We start from the raw sequence: 25,518 nt of genomic DNA, 5'->3' as shown, positions 1-25,518 counted from the left end.
CTCCCGGAGCAGCGCGTGCGCAGATGGAGCTCTCATCCAAGAGCTCCACCGGTGCCATCATTTGAAAGTGGGACCGCGGACAACTGGTAACATGCTGCACAGCCGCCCGCACCGCATGCACAGAGTGGCAGCCAGCGTACAAGCCGCCGGGTACCTGTGCATGCGTGCGATGGCAGCCGGGTACCCATGGCTGTGTGCGGGCGGCAGCTGGGTGACTGTGTGAGGGCGGCAGCCGGGTGCCTGTGTGAAAGCGGCAGCCGGCTGCCGCTTGCACACAGCACCCGGCTGCCGCCCGCACACAGCCATGGGTACCCGGCTGCCACCGCATGCAAGCACGGGTACCCGGCTGCCGACCCCACACAGCACCCGCTGCTGCCCGCACACAGCCACGGGTACCCGGCTGCCACCCCACGCAAGCACAGGTACCCGGCCGCTTGCATGCAGCCACAGGCACCCGGCCGCCCGATCGCCTCAGACAGGACCCCCCGGTACCGCTTTATAAGACGCACCCCCCATTTTCCTCCCAAATTTTTGGGAGGAAAAGTGCGTCTTATAAAGCGAAAAATACGGTACCTAAACACTATATGAACAAAAGTATTAGAACATCTACATATTAGACCTACAGGATGTTTTTTGGTATCCTATTCTAAATCCATAGACCTGCAAGAATGGGAGTGTGTCTTTGGGAAATCTTCAAAAGAATATTTGTGAGGTCAGACCGAACTTCTCTTTTTGTGCTGGAGCAAAGTCATGCTGCAACAGAAAACGGCCTTACTCAAACCGCAAACGCAAAGTTGTAAGCATTCAATGCCCAAAATGTATTGGTATGATGAATTAAGATTTCACTTTCTTGGAACTATGGGGCCGATGTAAACCCCTGAAAAGCAGCCCCATAGCATTATCTCTTTTGCACCAATCTTTACAGTTGGCACACGCCTGCCAGGCAGGTAACATTCTCCTACCTGACAACCCATACCATGACACTATGGGCACACTGTTTTTACACAGAAGTAAGTCCCAAAGGTAGTTTGCACATTGCAGTTATTAATCAGCAGAGCTGGTGTACATTTCTGGAGAAATTATTGCTACCCAAGTGGTTTCAATGTTGTTAGATTTGTTGGGTCGGCTACTCCACACCCTCTGCCACCCCAGCCAACACAGTTCAGTTCACTTTGGACAAAAGACAACATTTTTATGCGACTTTACTGTGAGTTGGGAAACAAAATTGCAACATTTTAACATGTTTTTGACAGAATTCTGGTGAAAACATCTCCATGACTTGGCCCTTCTTGTGCACCCTTCTAATACTACCCTTCTTTTCTTCAGTTCTTACTCTTTCTTACCTTGTTCTTACTTTTTTCTTTTCTTTTGATCAAAAAAAATTAAAGTTTGGAAGTGCATATAACCTCAGTGGGGTATTAGAATTTTTTCAACGTAAAGGTGTGGACACAGAAGAGATTCCCAACATGATGTGAAAAACTGATTTACAACAACTGATGTATAAGTATTCCTTCTGTTTCAAATGTAAGAATATATAGTAGTTTTAGCTACAATAAGTTGTTAGTTAATATAGGGCATAATTGTGGCAATAATATGAGGAATACAGGATGAAAATCAATCTAAGTCTGTAACAAGATGTATACGTCATGTTGATGATACTGATGATCTCTTTCTCTTTCTGTTCTTTGTCTTTTTGTTGTGAATTATTCAATAAAGAAAGATTATACGTAAAACATCTCCATGAATCAGGCCCTTTATTGCCTTGGCCCAGATGCATGACTTTACCCTATTTATCTTTACTTGCTCTTTCTCACTGCAAGCCTCCCTCCTCCCCATATCCCTCTGTAAAGAATACTTTAATAATGTTACGTTATCTTCCGCTGCTGATTGCCTTGCAGAGCTTAGTATCATTTGCAAATGCTGAAATCTATTGACCTCACAAAGGACTTTTAATAAACATTTTAAAAAGAAGAGGGTCCAATACTGACTCCTGTAATAAACCAGTGTTAATTATACCTAATCAGCGTGTGTTCCTTTGATAACCACCCTTTTTTTTGTTATCACTGAGCCAATTGTAATTTGGTCTCAAAATGTATTACTAATCATTACTTAACTTTTTTTTTGTTCAACTTTTTATTTTTCAAAAAGAGTTTTTTAACATGATATACAACAAATGAAAATATACATTTACATACGTAAAAGAAACATTTCACAGGTATGTGTACAATTTTAACTTTTTTTTTTAATGCCGCATGAAAAGTGAGCAGAATGACTATTTCAGAATTTGCTATATGCAAAATGAGAGAGCAGGGCAGACACTTAACAAGGCAAAATCCATTTAATGTAATTTGACTCTTCCTCTGGTTTTTGCATTCTTGACATTAGTACACTTGTTATGCTTGCTCCGTTACAAGTCGTCATGACAACTACTTGACAGCTACTGGCTAACACGGTACAAAGATATATTTTACTTGTATCATGACAACTATTAACTGAATAGTAAATCACAGAAAAATCATTTTCTATTTCTCATAATATAAAGGGACAAGATGTATGTGCAAGGTGGGCTAGGTTGCAAAGTATCAACAATAATCGAACCCGTCACCAAAATTCTACATGTTGTACTGGACACACAATGTAATAGGCGCTGCAGAATGAAATAAAATGTGTTTTGTTTTCTGGTTTTTTTTTTGTTTGTTTTTTTTTAAAATTTCACTTCCCCTTTGCAGAGATATTAGCAATATACAGTGCCTTGCAAAAGTATTCACCCAATAATCCCTCTTGGCTTTTTACCTATTTTGCTACATTACAACCTGTGTTTAAATATTTTTCTAAGTTGGGAAGTGAAGTGAGAAAATACAGAAATAAATTACATTTATTGGATAAAATAATTAAAAATTGCCAAGTGCATACATATTCACCCCTTTTGCTTTGAAGCCCCTAAACATTTCTTGTGCAAGCAATTACATGCATAAGTCACATGCTTAGTGAAAGGAAGTCTACCTGTTTGCAATCTGAGTGTTCCGGGGTCTGTCAGTATATACACACCTTTTCTGATAGAACATGGAGGCTGCAACACCAATAAGCAAGAGGCACCACTAACCAAACAACACCATGAAGACCAAAGAGACCTCCAAACAAGTCAGAGATAAAGTGATGATAAGTACAAGTCAGGGTTGGGTTCTTAAAAAAATTACAATCTCTGATGATCCCCCAGAGCACCATCAAATCCATTATCATCAAATGCAAATAGCATTATACTACAACAGACCTGACAAGAGAGGGCTGCCCTCCAAAATGCTCAGCCCAAGCAAGGAGGGCATTAATCAGAGAGGCAGCACAAAGACCAAACGTAACCCTGAAGGAGCTGCAGAGTTCTCAAGCATAGACTGGAGTATCTGTCCATATGACCACAATAAGATGTATACTCCATAGAGCTGACCTTTATGGAAGAATGGCCGGAAATAATAAAAAGCCTTTATTTACAGCTAATAATTGAAAGGCTTGTTTTCAGTTTGACAAAAGACATGTGGGAGACTGCCCAAATGTATGAAGAACGGTGCTGTGCCAAAATTGAACTTTTTGACCACCAAGGAAAACGCTATGTCTGATGCCAAACCACCACAGCTCATCATCCCAGGAACACTATCCCCAAAGTGAAACATAGTGGTGGCAGCATCATGCTTTGGGAATGTTTTTTGGCAGCGTGGACAGGAAAAATGGGCAGTCAAGGGGAAGATGGATGGTGCAAAATACAAAGATAATCTTGGGCAAAATCTGTTTCAGTCTGTCAGTGATTTGAGACTGGGACATAGGTTCACACTCAACAAAATAATGACCCAAAGCATACAGCTAAAGCAACACTCAAGTGGTTTAAGGGGAAATGTTTTGGAGTAGCCCAGACACAGCCCAGACCTTAATGCAATTGAGAATTTGTGATCACACTTGAAGATAGATGGTTTCCTCTGGTGTACAGCAAAGTTGAAGGAGCTGGAGCAGTTTTACATTGAGGAATGAACGAAAATCCCAGTGGCAAGATGTGGAAAGCTCATAGACACTTATCCAAAATGACTTACAGCTGCAATAATTGTCACAAAAGTTGGCTCTACAAAGTACTGATTTTAGGATTGTAGTAATTGTAATGTAATAAATAACACAACAGGAATCTATTAGTGTGGAGCAAAGACACAACTGAACCCAGTTTATAGGGGATAAAGTCTGTATTATAACACACAATGGTAAACAAACAAGTCCAAAAACACACAGTGCAATATAATATGAAGTCTTCAAGGAAAGTCTCTGAAAGTCCAGACGAGATGCACAGCAGTTTACCAGTCCAGAGAACAGGTGCAAAGCAAAATGTCCAGATGCAGCGCACAGACTAATGTCCAGAATCTAGATGATGAACATTTACAAATGTCCAGAACACAGGTGCAGAGTAGGTCAGGCACGAGCCGCAGCAGGGGTCTGGGCATCAGCAGCTGAAAGCAGCAGGTGAGCAGCGGGAATGCCACACCAGAATTCCAGGAGTAGGTGAAGCAATTGGAAATAACACTTGCAGTAGAAAACCAGGCAGTATACTCAAGAAGATGACTACAGACTGGACTGGGCTCTATGAAAGCAAAAGGGCACAGAACACATGGAGAAGAATGAAGCAGGGGACGCCATTTTTGAAAGGAAAATCTTTCCAGATGGTCACCTTATTGAGTTCCTGATAGTCGATACAGGACCTGAGGGTCCCATCCTTCCTTTTGAAAATAAAAGATAGGTGCCTCTGCTGGTGAGGAAGAAGGGCGTATGAAGCCCTTGGCCACATTTTCATCAATATAGTTCTTCAAAGCTTGCAGCTCAGATGCCAAAGGTATACATGACTAAAAGGAATAGCTGCCCCTGGAAGCTACTCAATAGGACAGTCATAATGCCTATGCGGAGCTGATCAGCGTTCTTGTCACAAATGTCAGAAAATTCTTTATACATAGAAGGCAAGGTAGATACCTGTACAGGAGGTTCCGAATCCAGAGATTTCGAAACTGCTTCAGTTATGGCTGAATTGCTCCTTGTTGGAAAGGTAATTTCCTTGGTCTACCAGTAGATAGTTGGATTCTGAGAACGCAACCAGAAGATGCCTAGAATCACAGGGAAATGAAAACAGGAGATTAACAAGAAGGAAAGCTGCCTCTGATGACTTGGCTCCAATATAATGGTAAGAGGTACAGTTTCCTGGTCTACTGGCCCAGAAATTAAGGGTGACCCATCCACTGTTCCCATGGAAATTGGAGAAGCTCTTCGTTGTACCTCAATACCATGTTCCTTGGCAAATTAAATATCCATACATTACCCCCTGCACCATAGTGAATCATAAGTTAACAACAAAAGAATACTCTGATCCATATTAAAGATGCATGAACCTTGACAAGAGTCACCAAAGCAGAGAATAATTTATACAATAGACTCTATTTGTAAGTACCGTAAATCAGTAAATAAAGGCTACGTGCCAAGAGATTTACAAAAATACAAAATTTGTTTTATTAAGCAATGCGATACAGGGACACACAGTTAGTGCAATGAGTGAAAATAAAATCAATAACACACAGACAAAAAACAGAGCAGCTATGCATGTCAGGATAAAATATCTGATCTGGAGCTACTCTCAGCTCAACCGCAATGTCATATTTTTAAATAATGATACATAGTATCAAGCGACTCAACCATGAAAAAGTCATGGAGATGCACAGAAAAAGCATATAGAGATATGAAAGAGCATGGTGGAAAAAAAGAAAGATAAACATAAAATGCATCACAGGCCAAAATTATTTAAGAAAGGGCTTGAAACTTACGGCATCATTAAGTCCCCTGGGTTTGATGATATCAAGGATTGTAAGCCAACGTGCCTCCTTCTTGTGCAAAACATTGGTAATATCACCGCCTCTGGCCCCCAAACTCACCCTGTCAATACCCCTAAATTTAAGCTGTCTCCAATTACATCCATGTCGCTCCCTGAAGTGTCTCGGTATATTTTTTAATTGAGCTATTTCATCAGGTCTCTGGGCCTTTGCAGCGTTTTTAATATCCCGCAGATGTTCTAAGACTCGTACCCTTAGCGCTCGGGTTGTCAGACCTACGTAAATAAGCCCGCATGGGCATGATGCCCAATAGACAACATTCATAGAGCGACAATTGATAAACTGCAGAATTTTATAGGTTTTTGACCGTGAGGAGTCCCAAAATTGAAATGCCCGATCCATCTGCGGGCAGGCACCACAGTCTCCACATGAAAAGGATCCACATCTCGGACCCTGGGTGGTAAATGGATTACTGATACTGTGTGGCGTATAATGACTCCTCACAATCAAATCCCTCAGTGTTCGTGATCTTCTAGGGGTAATGGCAGGTTTCAAAGTGAGGATGGGGCAAGGTCGTGATCTGTCATCAATATCGGCAAATATTTTGTAATTATGGCGGACATCTCACGCCATTGTGCGTGGTAGGGGGTAATGAGCCGTAATGTGTCGTCAGTTGTTTTATCTTTCACCTTCAACAACTCTGCACGAGGGGTTCTTTTTGCCCTCTCATAACCCTTCTGGATGGACTGAGAAGAGTAATGTCTAGCTCTAAACCTCCTTCTAAGGTCCAGGGATTAATTCTCAAATGAAGAATCACTTAAACACACCCTACGCGCTCTCAGGAATTGTTCGGTTGGTATTGAGTTAATTACCTGAAAGGGGTGGGTGGACTTGGCATCCAGGAGGGAGTTGACCGCCGTCTTCTTCCGAAATATGTCCGTGCACAGTGTGCCGTCGCTGCCCTTGGTGATCACAACATCCAAAAATTCGATTTTCTCAGTGCTGGTGGTGACAGTAAGATGAATATTTTTAGTATTGGTGTTGAGACGCTGCACAAAGGTCTCCAGCTGGTGGACCTCCCCCTGCCAAATTAAAAAATGTCATCAATGTAGCGCAGCCACATGTGGACTGCGCTAAACTCAAAATCCGGAAAATGAATGGACCGTTCCCAATAACCAAGAAAGAGGTTTGCATACGAGGGCGCACAAGACGCCCCCATTGCAACTCCTCTCTCTTGGAGATAGAAATGGTCCTTAAATAAGAAAAAATTGTAGGTTAAAATAAAACGCAACAATAATAGGAGGTCCAGCAACTGGATATGTTTTGTCTTGTTGAAAAAATTCTGCGGCCTCAAGACCATCAGCATGACTAATTGATGTGTACAGTGACTCAACATCTGCAGTCACCATGATGACATCTGTTTCCAGCACCAGTCCATCAAGTCTGTTAAGGAACTCTGTTGAGTCACGAATATATGAAGGTAATGTGATCACCAAGGCCTTAAAATAATGATCAAAAAATTTGCAAACCGGCTCACACAGATTATTATTACCGGAGACTATGGGTCTTCCAGGCGGACATGTTAAACTTTTGTGCACTTTTGGGAGAAAGTATATAGTTGGAATTGTTGGACACTGAACTAATAATCCCTCCAATGTAGATTTGGGGATTACAACCTTCTCATAGGCAAGATAGAGTACATCTGAAAGCTCACTCCGAAATCTAGCAGTAGGATCTGACTTCAATTTTGAATAACAAATGCTGTTAAGCTGTCTGAAGGCCTCTGCCTCATATTGTACTTTAGACCACAGAACCACGTTCCCACCCTTGTCGGCCTGTTTGACCACCACATCATCCATTGCTTCTAGTTCAGAAAGGGCCTTACGTTGTTGTTTGCTCCTATTATCATGTGTTCTTTTAGTAGGCAGTTATCTTAATTCCTTAGATACCAATTTCGTAAATAGATCGATGGGTGGGCAGGCCGACAAAGGTGGAAAGGTGGTAGAGCGTTTTTTGACAGAGCTGGGAAAGTGGGCTGAGCAGGCATTCTCCTGTTCAGCCAGCAGAGACTCTAATTCTCTGATGGCTTCACACTCCTCCCTAGAAAGATCTGCATCGGTACAATAAGTGCCCCCAGAGAAGTATTTCTTGAGCAAGACTTTCCGACTGAAAAGTTGCAGATCTTTAATAGCACCAAAGGGGTCAAAATTAGCTACTGGGGAGAAGGATAATCCTAACTGCAATACATCTAACTGATCTTTAGTCAGAATTTTTTCCATGAGATTGATTACCTTCAGGGTATCAGGTTGATCCCGATTGTTCTTCTTATCCTGGTGTTGTTGTTTCTTCTTTGTATAGTTTCTTGTTTCCATTCTGTTGTAGCTGTGGCCATATTTTCCAACACCTCTTCTCGGGCCTTGCATCCTTGATGACCCTTCTCCTGAAGACACCGAATCAGTATAGGTTTGAGACGTAGATCTCCCTGTAGAACTCATTTTGGATGTAGAATTATGATGCCATGTGAAAACTGTACCATTTTTGTAATGATTAGTGTCCCTTTAGAATTTATGACTCTTGAGCTGTTTTATCTCACTCTCCCATTTATCCATGTCTTTGGTGAGTTCATCTTCAAACGATGTAAGGTTCGCCCCAGACAGCTGTTGTCTAATTTCTCCATTGATTTTTTCTATTTCAATCTCTAGTTCTTCTATTCTACGTTTGTCTGCACCAATGAGTAGTTCAACCATGGTGCGTGAACAAATTTTGCATGTTTCCTCCCATTTGTTTTTAAACGCCACGTCCTCCACTGCATAAGATGGAAAGATTTGGACCCGTAGTTCACGAGGTATTATATCTCTACTGAGCTATTGCTCTAATGAGGCCTTATTCCACTATGCCTTCAGTCTCTTATGCATACAACTTTTGAGTCTGACCTGTAACACACGACATTGCGGAGGAGATGCAGAAGCAGCGGACAAATTCACGTCGGTATCAAAGACATGTTTAATCTGTGCGGCCCAGTTCGCATCACGACCACGAAAATCCATGTGGAGATCTGTATTCACCAAAGAAATACAATAAGTTAACCACAAAAGAATACTCTGATCCATATTAAAGATGCATGAACCTTGACAAGAGTCAAGTGCAATGAGTGAAAATAAAATCAATAACACACAGACAAAAAACAGGGCAGCTATGCGTGTCAGCATAAAATATCACGCCAAAGTCTTGGCTACAAGGAAGATGTAATTATTGAGAGCCCAAAAGTGATTGGAAGTGGCACAATGCAAAATAGCATGAATGTAAATATATCTGAATAGGTTGTACCAAAATCAACCACTAGAGGTCGCACAAGGTTAGGTCACAGATTTAATACAGGACACTGCAAATCACAGCTGAACAGTGTAGCAACAATGTGGCACAAATATTATAATAAATATGTGAGTTTATAATAATACATAAATAATGACCAAAATTGGTCTTTTACACTCTCAAAATTCATCACAAAAAGAGTCATAAACCATAAACATGCCAGCTGTTTCAGCAAAGAGGTAATATACATGCAGTATGCATATATGGTTGCAAAGAGATTTTTTATATGAGCGATTGATAATGGTTCTACAAGAAAACAGTGCAACCAAAGGCTAGTAAACCTGTATGATGTGCAGCCTCACATCCCCTATGTAAAGTTACAGACCATAAGGTAAGCAGTAAGGAGGCATGTTGCCAATGATCAGCAGGGGGAGATCATGCTGCACACAAAGGAGAAAATACTCCAGGAAGATGGAGCGACCCATTGAGGATAAAACCTGACTGAACATGCTGCCCTGCACCTCAACACGTGTTTCGCTTCCGTTTCATCGGGAGGTGCAGGGAGTGTGCTGCCAGCGGTTTAAATCACCCCATTGTGGCGCTTACCTACCTGCCAATAGCGGCGCGCGGCGGCACACCGAGGACCATCCCCCAGAGCACATGGGCATCCAGGAATCATCAGCGTGCACACGTGCAGCACAGATGATCCTGTTGGACGTCAGGCGCTCGGAGGAGGGGCGTCAGGGAGCCAGCGCGCGCTCAGGCAGGAAGCCAAGGATCCTGTAACAAAATAGGACAAATTATGGGCAAAAATATACAAAAGCATAATATGAGGCCACCATTCTTTGTTGCTTGATGGTAAGATAGATTATTCAGGGAAAGCTTTTCCTCATTCATCCATTGGGGACCGCTAGATCTATAAGGACAACATTAAAAAGATAATAAAATAAATGTCATGGTACAAACGTGATCCGGAGCTACTCTCAGCTCAACCGCAATGTCATATTTTTAATAATGATACATAGTATCAAGCGACTCAACCATGAAAAAGTCATGGAGATGCATAGAAAAAGCATATAGAGATATGAAAGAGCATGGTGGAAAAAAAGATAAACATAAAATGCATCACAGGCCAAAATTATTTAAGAAAGGGCTTGAAACTTACGGCATCATTAAGTCCCCTGGGTTTGATGATATCAAGGATTGTAAGCCAACGTGCCTTCTTCTTGTGCAAAACATTGGTAATATCACCGCCTCTGGCCCCCAAACTCACCCTGTCAATACCCCTAAATTTAAGCTGTCTCCAATTACATCCATGTCGCTCCCTGAAGTGTCTCGGTATATTTTTTAATTGAGCTATTTCATCAGGTCTCTGGGCCTTTGCAGCATTTTTAATATCCCGCAGATGTTCTAAGACTCGTACCCTTAGCGCTCGGGTTGTCAGACCTACGTAAATAAGCCAGCATGGGCATGATGCCCAGCAGACAACATTTATAGAGCGACAATTGATAAACTGCAGAATTTTATAGGTTTTTGACCGTGAGGAGCCCCAAAATTGAAATGCCCGATCCATCTGCGGGCAGGCACCACAGTCTCCACATGAAAAGGATCCACATCTCGGACCCTGGGTGGTAAATGGATTACTGATACTGTGTGGCGTATAATGACTCCTCACAATCAAATCCCTCAGTGTTCGTGATCTTCTAGGGGTAATGGCAGGTTTCAAAGTGAGGATGAGGGCAAGGTCGTGATCTGCCATCAATATCGGCCAGTATTTTGTAATTATGGCGGACATCTCACGCCATTGTGCGTGGTAGGGGGTAATGAGCCGTAATGTGTCGTCAGTTGTTTTATCTTTCACCTTCAACAACTGTGCACGAGGGGTTCTTTTTGCCCTCTCATAACCCTTCTGGATGGACTGAGAAGAGTAATGTCTAGCTCTAAACCTCCTTCTAAGGTCCAGGGATTGATTCTCAAATGAAGAATCACTTGAACACACAGTTGTGCGACCTCTAGTGGTTGATTTTGGTACAACCTATTTAGATATATTTACATTCATGCTATTTTGTATTGTGCCACTTCCAATCACTTTTGGTCTCTCAATAATTACATCATCCTTGTAACCAAGACTTTGGCGTGATATTTTATCCTGACATGCATAGCTGCCCTGTTTTTTGTCTGTGTGTTATTGATTTTATTTTCACTCATTGCACTAACTGTGTGTACCTGTGTCGCATTGCTTAATAAAACAAATTTTGTATTTTTGTCAATCTCTTGGCACGTAGCCTTTATTTACTGATTTACGGTACTTACAAATAGAGTCTATTGTATAAACCATAATGAATCATAGCTGCACTGGAAATCCACTCTCCTGAACACAAAATCTTAATAGGGAATGAACAGTAAGGGCGGCTTTGCACGTTGCGACATTGCACGTGCGATGTCGATGGGGTCAAATCGAAAGTGACGCACATCCGGCATCGCAGACGATATCGCAACGTGTAAAACCTTTTTGATACGATGAACGAGCGCAAAAGCGTCGTTATCGTATCATCGCTGCAGCCTCCGACATTTCCATAATGCCGATGGTGCGACAGGTACGATGTTGTTCCTCGCTCCTGCGGCAGCGCACATCGCTGTGTGTGAAGCCGCAGGAGCGAGGAACATCACCTTACCTGCCGCCGGCTGCAATGAGAAGGACGGAGGTGGGCGGGATGTTTACATCCTGCTCATCTCCGCCCCTCAGCTTCAATTGGCCGCCTGCCGTGTGACGTCACTGTGACGCCGCATGACCCGCCCCCTAAGGAAGGAGGCGGGTCGCCGGCCAGAGGGACATCGCACGGCAGGTATGTGCATGTGAAGCTGCCGTAGCGATAATAATCGCTAGGGCAGCTTATCCGGCTCTTATCCGGACGGGTTGGGCTGTTGCCTTCTGACGGGACTTGGTTGGGAATGAACCCCTGAGGTCCAGACCGCAATCAGAGAATTTGACCGTTACAGCGGCTTCCGAGCCTAGTCGGGGTCTGAGTACCCTGCCTTGGTGCTTGGCTGTAATCCGCTCCCCGGTTCGGTACCGGAGGGCCACCACCCGACCCCGGTCCTACGGTTCCGCAGACTTCCACCAACTCCTGCAGACGGCCACCACCGTCTTCCGACCTTGCTGATGGTGCCTGGGCTCCAACCCAGACACACACAGTCTCTCCTCTCACTTCCACTCTCTACTCTACTCCACAACTGAACTGACTACTTTTCCCGCCTCCAGGCCTGTGAACTCCTCAGTGGATGGGGCCAACCACCTGGCTCCGCCCCACCTGGTGTGGACATCAGACCCTGGAGGGAGGCAACAAGGGTTTTTGTTTGACGGGTGTTCCTGACCAGGGGAGGGGGTGTGTGTGTATGTGATGTTATTCTGTGACCCTGGGGTCCAGGGCGTCACATTAGCAGCTCCAAAGCTGATTAGACCCCCCACACACAGTAGGGCTCCACACACGGTCAACCCATAGATTAACCCATAGATTAACTCACTCTGCAGCATTTACTGTTTGTCCACTGCCCCTGAGCGCTGGTATCTCCTGTTTCATCAGGTTTTATATTCCCCCATCGCTGCTACCACCTTTTTAGGCTGCTTGGAACACTTGGGGCAGTTGATTAGCAAGTGGTCAGATTGGACGCAGTATAGGCATAGACCTCCCCCAAGGCGGTGCTCTTGGCGCTCAATACCTTCACATCACTGCACTGAGTCAATCTGCATAGGTACCTACTCCGCCTCCCGAGATGTTTTACCTGCAGGCTCCTTGGGAGGAAGGGAAAAGTTAGACATACGATTAAATACAGCCATTTTTTCCTGCCTATGCTCGGTGAGGCAAATGTCTACGCGTACACAATGTTGTATAAACGTTTCCAGTTCTTGTGGTTATTCTGAGCGGGCCAATTCATCTTTCATAATGCTAGGCAGATCTTTCCTAAAAAGAGGCAATTGTGTGTTACTGCCCCAATTAGTATCCACTGCTAGCCTCCTAGCATATTCAATAACTGTACGTTTACCCTCGTGCAAAGATAAACAGGCTGTTTCAGCAGTGGTGCGACAGTTAGGGTCATCAAACATTAATACCATAGCAGCCAAAAAAAATCATCCAAATCAATTAACCGTGGATCACAAGACTCGATCATCGGATTCACCCAGGCAAGTGCTCGTGAGGTCAGTAACATAATTATACACAACACCTTGGATCTCTCAGTAAGAAAGCGGTCAGCATGTACATCAATATATAACACACATTGATTCACAAATCCACAAAATTTGTTGTGATCACCATTAAATCTGAATAGTGGCAACTTGGGTAGTCCGGCTGACAGCAGGGACTCAGACGATGATGCCACTAATGCCACCATTTGCGTATTTATGTCCTGAAAAGCCTGTCTGGACCAGGACTCAAAGCCAGCCAGTTTGTTTTCCTGGGCCGCCATTCGTGCAGTCAGGTCCTGTAAAGTTTGTGCAAACACTTGTCCATTGTGTTCAATGGCTCCAACTTTGCTATGCAGACCTTGCACATCTTTCTGCAGAGATCTATTCATGGCGAACACCTGCTCTAACTTAGGTTCAGTAGCCATTGCTCCAGCAGACTCCCTAAAGGGCTTGACTATCCTGTAACAATTGTAGTGGGTAACTCAGGAATCTATTATTGTGGAGCAAAGATACAACTGAACCCAGTTTAGAGGTGAAACAAGTCTGTATTATAACAAACAATGATAAACAAACAAGTACAAAAACACACAGTGCAATATAATATGAAGCCTTCAGGAAAGTCTCTGAAAGTCCAGACGAAAAGCACAGCAGAGTACCAGTCCAGAGAACAGGTGCAAAGCAAAATGTCCGCATGCAGAGCACAGAATAATGTCCAGAATCCAGAAGATGAGCACTTACAAATGTCCAGAACACAGGTGCAGAGTAGGTCAGGCAAGACTTGCAGCAGGGGTCTGGGCATCAGCAGCTGAAAGCAGCAGGTCAGCAGACAGTAGCAGAACTTCAGGTGAACAGCAGCGGGAATGTCACACTGGAATTGCAGGAGTAGGTGAATGAACTAGAGATACCACTTACAATAGAAAACCAGGCAGTATACTCAAGCAGATTACTGGAGGCTGGACTGGGGTTTTTAAAGGCAATAGGACACAAAACACATGGAGAAGACTGAAGCAGGGGACGGCATTTTGAAAAAGGGCAAAAAGCCCAAAAAGGATAAACAGAATAACCAGAGTCCTGACAAAAGGGATGAATAGCCCAATAACCATGAGTCTCCCCAGCCTGAGAATACCAGTCCCCAGTTGTCTTGGCTGTGTATCAAAATTTGGGGAGAATGCACGCCTTTATTTTCAAATTATTCAAATCAAATCATTTTTTAAAAAATCCATCCGCGTTTCCTCATATTTTGATGCACAGCCGAAATAAGCGCAAGATTGGTGGCTGTAGCTTGTACCCATGTGCTTAATCTGTGATGAGAATCATAAGGGATCCTATGTCAAAGTTTTTAATAATTTATTTTTACTGTACGATAGACCCGCAGACAGGGTCTGTGATTGGAAGCGTCAGACATGCTGTCACTCAGTGTGAGGACGCGTCTGACTGCAACAAATCACAGACGCAGGTGGGCAGGGGAAGCAGTGAATATGTATGAGCCTAATGAGTGACCCTGGAAGAAGAATGAGAGGCCACAGGAACAGTAAGGGTACTTTCACACTTGCGTTATTTTCCTTCCGTTACAATCCGCCCTTTTGGGAAACAGCGGAATCCGTTAACGGATTCCGCTGTTTCCCATAGACTTGTATGGTTGACGGATTGTACCAAAAGGAGCTGCGTTGCTTCCGCTGGGCGACGCTCCGTTGCTTCCGCCCAGCGGGAGGAACGCAGCATGTAACGTTATTTTGAGCAGCGGAATCCTCTGGATTTCACTGCGCATGCTCTTTTTTTTTTTTTTTTTTTTTTTTTTTTTTTTTTTTAAATCAAACTTTATTTTGGTTTGCGGTGGCCGAACATTCAGCTGAGCGCCCGGCCGTCGGCAAGCGACAGCGCTCAGCTGAATGACCGGCCACCAGCATGCCCGGCCGCCGGCAAGTCACAGCGCTCAGCTGAGCGCCCGCCCGCCGGCATGCCCGGGCGCCGGCAAGTGACAGCGATCAGCTGATCACCCGGCGGCCGGTTGCAGGGAGCGATCAGCTGATCACCCGGCGGCCGGGAGCGATCAGCTGATCACCCGGCAGCCGGCTGCAGGGAGCGATCAGCTGATCACCCGGCGGCCGGCTGCAGGGAGCGATCAGCTGATCACCCGGCGGCCGGCTGCAGGGAGCGATCAGCTGATCACCCGGCGGCCGGCTGCAGGGAGCGATCAGCTGATCACCCGGCGGCCGGCTGCAGGGAGCGATCAGCTGATCACCCGGCAGCCGGGAGCGATCAGCTGATCACCCGGCGGGCGGGAGCGATCAGCTGATCACCCGGCGGCCGGCTACTGGGAGCAATCAGCTGATCACCCAGCGGCCGGCTGCAGGGAACGATCAGCTGATCGTTCACTATAGTCTGCCGCTGGTAAAACCGGGAAAAAAAAAAAAAAAATCAAAACGAATTGCGTTGTTTTGCAGCATCCGTTGCATCCGTTGTGTCACTATATGCAACACATCCGTTGCATCCGTTACACAACGCAATGCAACGGATACCGTTCAACGCAAGTGTGAAAGTAGCCTTACAAGCACGCCGGTGACTCGGTAAGTATAGCACGCTTGCTTTATTTTTTTATTTTTACTTTTTTTTTTATTTCCCAAGTCCCTGATCAATACTCAGAATTCCCTGAAGATTCCAGCCTGGGCCTGAACACTCAGGTGCATTTGAACCTGCGGCGGTTGGACTTTACAGTCCAGTCCGTCCATCACTATTTTTCATCCATTGAATAAAAAAAGCATTGTAAACACGCATCAAAATCGCATGCGTTTTTGGATACGTTTTTAAGCCCCAGGCTGTGTTTCTGTGACCACAGGCTACATCTTTGTGGTGACCACAAATATGCAGCATGCACACATGCCCTTATAAACCTGCTGCATCATGCAGTGCTTTAATATGTGACCTTTGTTGATAAATACAACAGCCTTGTTTTTGTACTCTTAAGGCTACTTTCACACATCCGGTTTGAGCACTGCGGCTCAATCAGGCTGTGAAACCTATGCAACGGATGTGGCGAAAACACCGCATCCTTTGCATACGTTTTTACATGCGGCCGGTCCGTTTTTTTCCGGTTGTGGCACGCTACTGAGCATGCGCAGTGGAAAAAACCGCATGCGGCGGCCGGATGCGATTTTTTTCCTCATCGCGACGCATCCGGCATCCATAGGCATGCATTGAAAATGCGCCGCAGCGGCCGGATGCGGCGCGATGCGGTTTTTTTTTTGCCGTAGCAAAAAACGTTGCAGGGAACGTTCTATCTGGCCGCGGCATCGGCTAAATCTGCCGCATGCGGCAAAAAACGGACCGAACGCAAGCCCATGCGGCACAATACGGCACTAATGTAAGTCTATGCAAAAAAAAACGCAACCGGCGGCAAAAAAAAACGGTTGCGGTTTTTCTGCAGAACGCCGTATTGTGCCGCATTGCAGAAACCGGAGGTGTGAAAGTAGCCTAAGGCCTTGTGCGCACTAGGCGTTTTTGCCGCGTTTTTAGCGGCGTTTTATACCGCATTTTTGTGCTGAAAACGCAGTGACATTGCTTCCCCAGCAATGTCAATGGGTTTTCATAAGTGCTGTCCGCACACAGCGTTTTTTTTTTGCTGCGTTTTTGTGGTGACCACAAAAACGCAGCATGTCAATTATTTCTGCGTTTTTCACTGCGTTTTTCACCCATTGAATTCAATGAGATGTTAAAAACGCAATGAAAAATGCATATAGCCGCGTTTCTATGACTAAAAACGCAGCTATAAACGCAAGGGGTGGGTACTACAGTGACGTGTACAGGAAGAGGATTCCTTCTGTTGGTAAACACAGAAGCGTGAATCCTCCCGGTACCGTCACCGCTGCTTCCACCTCCCGTCCTGTGCATGTCAGCTCCGTGCGGCGCCATGTCTGGGCGGGAGGTGGAGGCAGCGGCGAAAATCAAAGTGAACAGTAGAAAAAAAAAAATGTCATATATACTCACCTGTCCGCAGGGTCCCGGTGCCATGCCCGCTCCCAGCTCCTCCCGGTCCCGCCGCTCTGGCTGTGTGCAGTCTCCCCGGGGCAGGACCTTGCTTGCAGGACCTGGCGAGGGATCACCTGATGCAGTCACCTGACGCATCAGCTGATCGCGGTGACGCGGGCGCCCGGCCGGCTATCAGCTGATCCTGCCGTCAGGGGACTTCATCAGCTGATTACCGGCAGCTCCGGCAGCGATCGGACGGGATCAGACTCCTGTCCAATCGATCGCTCCAGGAGCTGCCGGTAATCAGCACAGCACATAAGTGAGTATTATTTTTTTTTTTTTTTTTTCTACTGATGCATCAGCTGATTGTATAATCGGCTTTTATACAATCAGCTGATGTGTGATGTGATTCACATCCTTGAACCTGACAGATCATCTGATCGGTATGCCTTCCAGCAAACCGATCAGATGATATTGGATCCTGATTGGACGGCGCGGGACCCTAACCCAGGATTACTGCGGAGGGGGGGGTTCTTTATTTCAATAAAGATGGAGTCACTAATTGTGTTGTGTTTTATTTCTAATAAAAATATTTTTCTGTGTGTTGTGGTTTTTTTTATCTGTACTAGAAATTCATGGTGGCCATGTCTAATATTGGCGTGACACCATGAATTTCGGGCTTAGGGCCAGCTGATAATATACAGCTAGCCCTAACTCCATTATTACCCGGCTAGCCACCCGGCTTCAGGGCAGCTGGAAGAGTTGGATACAGCGCCAGAAGATGGCGCTTCTATGAAAGCGCCATTTTCTGGGGTGGCTGCGGACTGCAATTCGCAGTGGGGGTGCCCAGAAAGCATGGGCACCCTGCACTGTGGATTCCAATCCCCAGCTGCCTAGTTGTACCCGGCTGGACTCAAAAATTAGGCGAAGCCCACGTCATTTTTTTTTTTTTTAATTATTTCATGAAATAATTAAAAAAAGGGCTTCTCTATATTTTTGGTTCCCAGCCGGGTACAAATAGGCAGCTGGGGGTTGGGGGCAGCCCGTACCTGCCTGCTGTACCCGGCTAGCATACAAAAATATGGCGAAGCCCATGTCATTTTTTTTTTCTTTTTGGGCAAAAAACTGCATACAGTCCTGGAAGGAGGATGCTGAGCCTTGTAGTTCTGCAGCTTCTGTCTGCTCTCCTGCATACACTAGTGAATGGAGGATGCTGAGACTTGTAGTTCTGCAGCTGCTGTCTGCTCTCCTGCATACACTAGTGAATGGAGGATGCTGAGACTTGTAGTTCTGCAGCTGCTGTCTGCTCTCCTGCATACACTAGTGAATGGAGGATGCTGAGCCTTGTAGTTCTGCAGCTGCTGTCTGCTCTCCTGCATACACTAGTGAATGGAGGATGCTGAGACTTGTAGTTCTGCAGCTGCTGTCTGCTCTCCTGCATACACTAGTGAATGGAGGATGCTGAGACTTGTAGTTCTGCAGCTGCTGTCTGCTCTCCTGCATACACTAGTGAATGGAGGATGCTGATACTTGTAGTTCTGCAGCTGCTGTCTGCTCTCCTGCATACACTAGTGAATGGAGGATGCTGAGACTTGTAGTTCTGCAGCTGCTGTCTGCTCTCCTGCATACACTAGTGAATGGAGGATGCTGAGACTTGTAGTTCTGCAGCTGCTGTCTGCTCTCCTGCATACACTAGTGAATGGAGGATGCTGAGACTTGTAGTTCTGCAGCTGCTGTCTGCTCTCCTGCATACACTAGTGAATGGAGGATGCTGAGACTTGTAGTTCTGCAGCTGCTGTCTGCTCTCCTGCATACACTAGTGAATGGAGGATGCTGAGACTTGTAGTTCTGCAGCTGCTGTCTGCTCTCCTGCATACACTAGTGAATGGAGGATGCTGAGACTTGTAGTTCTGCAGCTGCTGTCTGCTCTCCTGCATACACTAGTGAATGGAGGATGCTGAGACTTGTAGTTCTGCAGCTGCTGTCTGCTCTCCTGCATACACTAGTGAATGGAGGATGCTGAGACTTGTAGTTCTGCAGCTGCTGTCTGCTCTCCTGCATACACTAGTGAATGGAGGATGCTGAGACTTGTAGTTCTGCAGCTGCTGTCTGCTCTCCTGCATACACTAGTGAATGGAGGATGCTGAGACTTGTAGTTCTGCAGCTGCTGTCTGCTCTCCTACATACACTAGTGAATGGAGGATGCTGAGACTTGTAGTTCTGCAGCTGCTGTCTGCTCTCCTGCTTACACTAGTGAATGGAGGATGCTGAGACTTGTAGTTCTGCAGCTGCTGTCTGCTCTCCTGCATACACTAGTTCTGCAGCTGTCTGCTCTCCTGCATACAATGAACATTTTGAAGAAGGAAATTACATCAGACCTTTTTTTTTTTTTTTTTTCATCAACAATCTTTAATGGCATTGTGCACTGATTAAAAACGCAGTGAGCAAAAACGCAGCAAAAAACGCACCAAATCGCGGCAAAAACGCATGCGTTTTTGCCGCGGTTTTTTAGCCGCGGGTGCGTTTTTTAGACAAAAACGCACATAAAAACGCAGCGTGAAAAAAACGCCTAGTGCGCACATACTCTAACACAGACTGAACTTTGCTGTGTTAGTAGGTACCTTTATTGTTTATGCACATTATTGCATTGCTAGGGGAGGAGACCGTCTTGCCCGTTTGTAAAGTGGAATGCTTTTGCGTTCCAAATTGTGTACCTTGTCCTGTTTCCTGGATTATGACGCGCTGAGCGGGCATGTATGTCTGGTTAGCATACCAGCGCTAGTTCATATCTGGTCAAGTATGCGTACCAGAGCTGTTTTCTTCACTATGTACGATGGAACACATTGCGCTCCATATACCAGCTTCCTGGTTTGTGACTTGCACACACGAATTGTAATGGTTGTGTATCTATATTTTATATTTAGATGGCCCTAATGATTTTGGACCTACTATTAGTCCACTGAATTTTCCCTGATGAACTTCGCCAAAGGAAGGGGGAAAACGCGTCGGGATTTTATTCGATGATCCCAGCTGATAAGTTACCCCTTGCTGGGATCCAAGTTATTTACATTTAGGCCTACAGCATTTACATTTAGGCCTTCAGTATTGTTGTTTATGTAAAGTTTACTTCCTCACTCAACTATAACATTTTTGCAACCACCCAGTGGATTTCTCTCTGGGTTTGGTTTTTGAGTGAGTTGTTATTTTTTTACTATTTTATGGAAAATATTCTCAATATGTTATGATTAGGGATGATCGAATACCTCAAATATTCGGCTTCGCGAATATTTTCCGAATAGGTCACCGCTATTCGACTATTCACGAATATTCGATGCGCAATGTAAGTCTATGAGAAACTCGAATAACAACTATTTGGAACTATTCAAGCTTCCCATAGATTTACATTGCGCATCGAATATTCGCATAGTGGCGACCTATTCGGAAAATATTCGCGAAGCCGAATATTTGAGGTATTCGATCATCTCTAGTTATAATCTGACCTGAGATGTATTGGCACTTTATCCATATTTTGGTGATGGGTGGTTACCTTGGCAAAAACAGTTATATAGGTATAGAAAAGGGGCAGCCAACACAAAGCCGATGGGTACCCAAAAAAGTATGGTGCACCTCAGTTGGTAGGTAGGAGAAAGGGAGGGAACAGTTAGTCCCCTGCTAGCCCACCTTTTTGTCATAACTCAATAATATTATTGTTAACTAGAAGTCAGTCGGCATATATTGATACCCCACTATCCACCCACTAGTTGTTTGCCTCTTTTGCACTCACCTCACATGACATTTGTCCGAATTATAGGGGTTATTTGTATACTACATAGTTATTAATAATATTTTTGGACTTTTAATAGTGATTAATAAATTAAGATATTTTTTAGGAAGTTTTTTTCTTTGGTCTACAATATATTTCCCTCTTTTTATATTTTGTATGGTCTAATTAAGTCCTCAATATGAACCTTTGGAGGCAGGGTCTCTCGATTGTCCATGGTGGACAGCGGGGTCTTGAGCTTAGCTAGCCACAACTGGTGGTCACGCTCTGCCTGGCTCTCTGCAGCCTCATGCTCTGCCTGACATTCTGCCTTGCTCTCTACAGCCGCTCCTCACGCTCTGCCAGATGTTCCCCCTCTGCCATGAGGATTTGGTAGCCACCCTGGTCCTCAGCATTGAGATGGACCAGAGCAGCTTGAAGGAGGGAATCCAAGCCTGTCAGGTTGGGTGGATGGGCAGGATTGGCAGGTGGTAAGCTGCCCACTGCAGAGCCAGATGATAAGTGGCCCGCTGCATTGCCAGGTGATGCGCTGTCCACTGCAAAGCTGATGACTGGCGTCTGGCTCCTTGAGGACCCTTGGCTGGGCTCCTCCTCACCACCTACAACATCGTCAGGTGGTGCGCCGTTCACTGCAGAGATGTTGACAGGAATTGGGCTTCTGGAGGACTCTTGACTGAGTTCCCCCTTGCTGCAAACAACACTGTCCTCCACCTCTTCTGCCCCGACCATAACATTGGCCAATTCTTTAGCTTTGCTTCTTGTGACATCAGCTATTCTTGCAGTGTTTGATCACGGACACAAAGCTGCAACCTGATGCACCCACACACCTTATAGTATCTGCACTCTAACATTCTAGAGTTGAGCTGGTCTTAAGACCCCAGCAGCCACAGCTGCTACTGGCAGTCTTTAGTGTCTGTGAGAGTGGGTCACACACTCACACTCACTATTATCTCAAAGCCACCGTGCTGCATCCAATATGTCACAAAAAGGACCCAGGGTGGTCACTCAATTCCTCCGCTCGGTCGGGGACCTTTCAATCTATGATGTCACTGCACCATGCAGCCCCACCCTGACGTCTGTAATACATCGGACCCACACAATACGACTTCATCACTTTTGCCAACACGCAACATTTTATTCCCCAAAGGGATACGTAAAGTCCTCTTGGCACAATACAACACTGACGACACCTTTTCCCGCAGGTACAGGGAGGCACGGGGAGGAATACAGAGCAGGCCACACAACCATCGGCACGACATCCAGCTTTCTCACAACCCTGACCAGTTGCTAGAACCTTTCCACTAGCCCCAGTGGAATAGGATTCTGCCGGTCCAGAACAATAGTCTGGCACCAGTTCCTCATTAGATATAGGCTTGGTCAATTAAAAGGACTACTGTATTTTTCGGACTATAAGACGCACCGGACCATAAAACGCACCCTGGTTTTAGAGGAGGAAAATAAAATTGTAAGCAAAAAATGTGGTCATGACACACTGTTATGGGGCGAGAATCTGCTGCTGACACTGTTATGGGGGTAATGTCCCCAAATTCTCTACTAAGGTACCCCATCCTGGTAATGATCCTCCTGCCTTGTATACAGTATGTACTGCATATGCCACTGAAGCGGAAAAGTCCTGGAACAGGAGAAGAGAATGACCTTCATACTGCAGTGAGGATACGGCACAAAACGCCCGGAGCAACTGCATTTTGTCCTGGTAGTTGAGCAGTTTAAAGATGACAGGATGTGGGTGAGCCACTGAACCAGAAGGTTTGGGCCCCACTCTATGAGCTCTTTCCAGCATCATGGAACCAGGAAGCTTAGATAGATTGAGTGCCCGCGGTAGCCAAGAAGAGATGAAGTGATGAAAGTCCTTCACCGCATCAGGGATGCCAATGATCCGAAGATTATTGCGACGACTTCGATTTTCCAAGTCATCAATTTTTCCAAGAAGCTGTTCCACCTTTTGAACATTATCCTCCAATTGAGCAGGATGTCCTCCAAGTCAGAGATCCGCTGCTCAAAATTTTATTGGTGTGGTTGGTCAGCTAAGTCGTGATTAGGGAATTTGAAATGTCTGAAGTCTACTATCAATTGCTGGCATGAGCACTGTCATATATCAGAAATGGCAATGGATTGCAGAGATGCCTCTGACAGGATGATGTTAGTGTCTGTTGCTGTAGGAGGCGACCTGGAAACTTGATGTCTAGTTTTAATAGATTTGGAGCTGGCAGGGTTCACATATTTATCCATGAAGGGAAAGAACAGCAGCCGTAAAAGTATATAATCACCAGCTATGCACGTATAAAGTGGGTCACCTTGGCCAGGACTCGGTAAGGAAGGCCTACATAGCCAAGACAGGGAACTGAGGTGTGAAGCCCCACAGGTGCTGTGTCGGTGCATTACCTTCAGGGACTCCACTCAGCTGGATCTGGTCACAGGTAGGAGATCTTCTTCTTGTCGTGACGCCACTCTCAGTATTGCGGCCAGTAGGGACCGCCACTGCAGGTTGAGGGACGCCTGGGGCTGATGGTGAGTGCAGTTAGTTGGAATAGCCTCCTGAGAGTGAGGCAAGCCCCAGGGCCCTGTGTAGGTGCGTAGTACCACAAGGCGCAGAATAACTCCACACAGGCAGAATGTCTTTCAGGGTTTTTACTCACTTCAGGTGGCAGGGTGAGTAACCCGGGCGTAGCTGGGATGAACCAGGCTGGAACCAGGTATCCTTCAGGCTGACTTCTGATGGTGACTACCAACTCGCCTTCCTTAGCCCTTGGTGGTTTGGGGTAACCCCGACTTTTAGTCCCTATGGGGGTCACCCAGGGAAGTTGCTGAAGCCTCACTCCCCTTCGTTTGCCGTTTGCTTGTTGCCTGGACCAGCTCACTCCAGCTGCTTGCCTCCTGTGAGCTATGGGCCCTAACTGTGGCTACGTGGCTGCGGCTTTTGTGGTGTTGTGGTGTGGGCTTTGAGGGCCCCACACCGGCAGGTTTAGCAGGGAAAGGTGGATCTAACCCCGCTCCGGGATCTGCCGCCCGTTTGGGCCTGGTACTCCCTAGCAGTCTCCTTACTTCCCACTCTGTGCTCTCTCTCTAGCTGGAGATGGGTTTCGGGTAGCACTCCTAGGTGACCGTTCTCCCCCGTCGGTAGCCACTGCGCGGACGCTGTCAGACTACAGCAGCCCAGGGGATCTGCTCCTCACTCGAGCTCCCTGGACTCTGCACTGAACCGGCTCACATCTGGGACCTTCCCTGCTGCTCCTGTCAGAGCTTCACTTTCCTGCTCCTCACTCCTCCACACTCTGCTTCAGACTGTTTACTCCTCCTTCTCTTTTCCCTTTTGTGCCTGCCTACGCCACCTAGCAACCAGACTCTCTTACCACACCCCTTGAGAGGAGATGGAGGCTTTTGGCCCCCTCCACTATTCCAGTGGAGGTGAAGGCTTTTCCCCCTCCTGGGATCCCCAGGGGTCCTCTGAAAGGTACATGTGTGAGACCTGATCACTATGCGCCTGTGTAGTCACACCTCGGTCAGCCTTCTGGATTACCTGTATTGTACTGTTCCCAGTATGGGTGCAGTACTCAGTGGTGCCTGACCAGGTCAGGGGCGCCACAGAGGCATCAGGAATGGCTGAGTAAAATTTGATCCAGAATACAAAATAATGAGAGACAGAGTTGACAATAGAGGTAAAGTCCAGGCAACAGATGAGTAGAGAAATATCCCAAATTGGGCCGGGGTGAACAGCAATACAAAGGGCGAGCCCAGATGGATTGGGGCTTTATCCGTTATATATCCAAGCAAGTATGTTTAGGCGCCACTATAAAAAGCAGTAATAACTGCCTAGCGTTGACTTCCGGAGGTAGCATAAATTAAAAGCTCACATTAATAGCAGGTTAGGTGCGAGCAGACAGCATTCAAAGTAATCAGAAACTTGTAGTAAGCAGAAAAGACCAGCAGGTGGCGCCAGAGGATTGCAGAGTGCTGTGTGCAGAATAAGGCCCTGTGCCCACGGGAGCTTGCGTCTGCGGATTTTGCCGCTGAAAACCTGCAGATTTATCTGGATTTTCCAGATAAATCCGCAGGTTTCAACATGTACAGACACTCCCCATGTTATCCTATGGGACATGGGGAGTGCTGTGTCCACGTTGCGGAATGTGCGGTTGCGGAATATACTGCGGATATCTCGCACCCGAACATAACTGCATGTCAATTATTCCTGCGGCATTACCTGCGGAAATCCCCTGCTTTGGCCCATACTTACCTGCCTTGATAGCAGGCACCCGGTCATTTTCCCTCGGTGCACAGGAGCAGGAAGGAGGAGGTGGGCGGGGCCTGCACGAGCTCCGGTCATGTGACAGCTGGAGCTAGTTCAGGCCCGCCCACCTTCTCCTTCACAGTGTAAACACGGCAGGAGACGGAGAGAAGTGCTGCATGATGGA

The 25,518-nt window shown here is 45.9% G+C and overlaps 1 protein-coding gene and 1 long non-coding RNA gene across 5 annotated transcripts in view; one reads left to right on the top strand and one right to left on the bottom strand.

Annotated features, from left to right (window-relative positions):
- LOC142313037 (uncharacterized) overlaps positions 1 to 25,518 on the top strand; it is a 241,709-nt gene that overhangs the window by 47,348 nt on the left and 168,843 nt on the right. The window contains exons 3-4 of the mRNA XM_075352023.1: positions 1,327 to 1,415; positions 8,226 to 8,300. Coding sequence (XP_075208138.1) covers positions 1,327 to 1,415; positions 8,226 to 8,300 — 164 coding nt within the window. The remainder of the gene's footprint in view (positions 1 to 1,326; positions 1,416 to 8,225; positions 8,301 to 25,518) is intronic.
- LOC142312357 (uncharacterized) lies at positions 2,216 to 25,419 on the bottom strand. Of its 4 annotated transcripts, XR_012754367.1 has the most exons (6): positions 25,341 to 25,406; positions 14,080 to 14,209; positions 12,681 to 12,948; positions 8,135 to 8,898; positions 6,716 to 6,845; positions 2,216 to 5,126 (listed from the first exon to the last, which is right to left on the bottom strand). It is a non-coding gene; the product is annotated as an uncharacterized LOC142312357 (long non-coding RNA). The 4 variants fall into 4 exon arrangements; XR_012754365.1 differs by lacking the exon at positions 14,080 to 14,209 and having other exon boundaries at positions 25,341 to 25,419; XR_012754366.1 differs by lacking the exon at positions 25,341 to 25,406 and having other exon boundaries at positions 14,080 to 14,862.

The sequence above is a fragment of the Anomaloglossus baeobatrachus genome, chromosome 5 (assembly GCF_048569485.1).
Source record: "Anomaloglossus baeobatrachus isolate aAnoBae1 chromosome 5, aAnoBae1.hap1, whole genome shotgun sequence".
Taxonomy (NCBI): Eukaryota; Metazoa; Chordata; class Amphibia; order Anura; family Aromobatidae; genus Anomaloglossus; species Anomaloglossus baeobatrachus.
The sequence above is the reverse complement of the archived record's forward strand: the minus strand, read 5'-3'. Positions and strand labels throughout refer to the sequence as shown.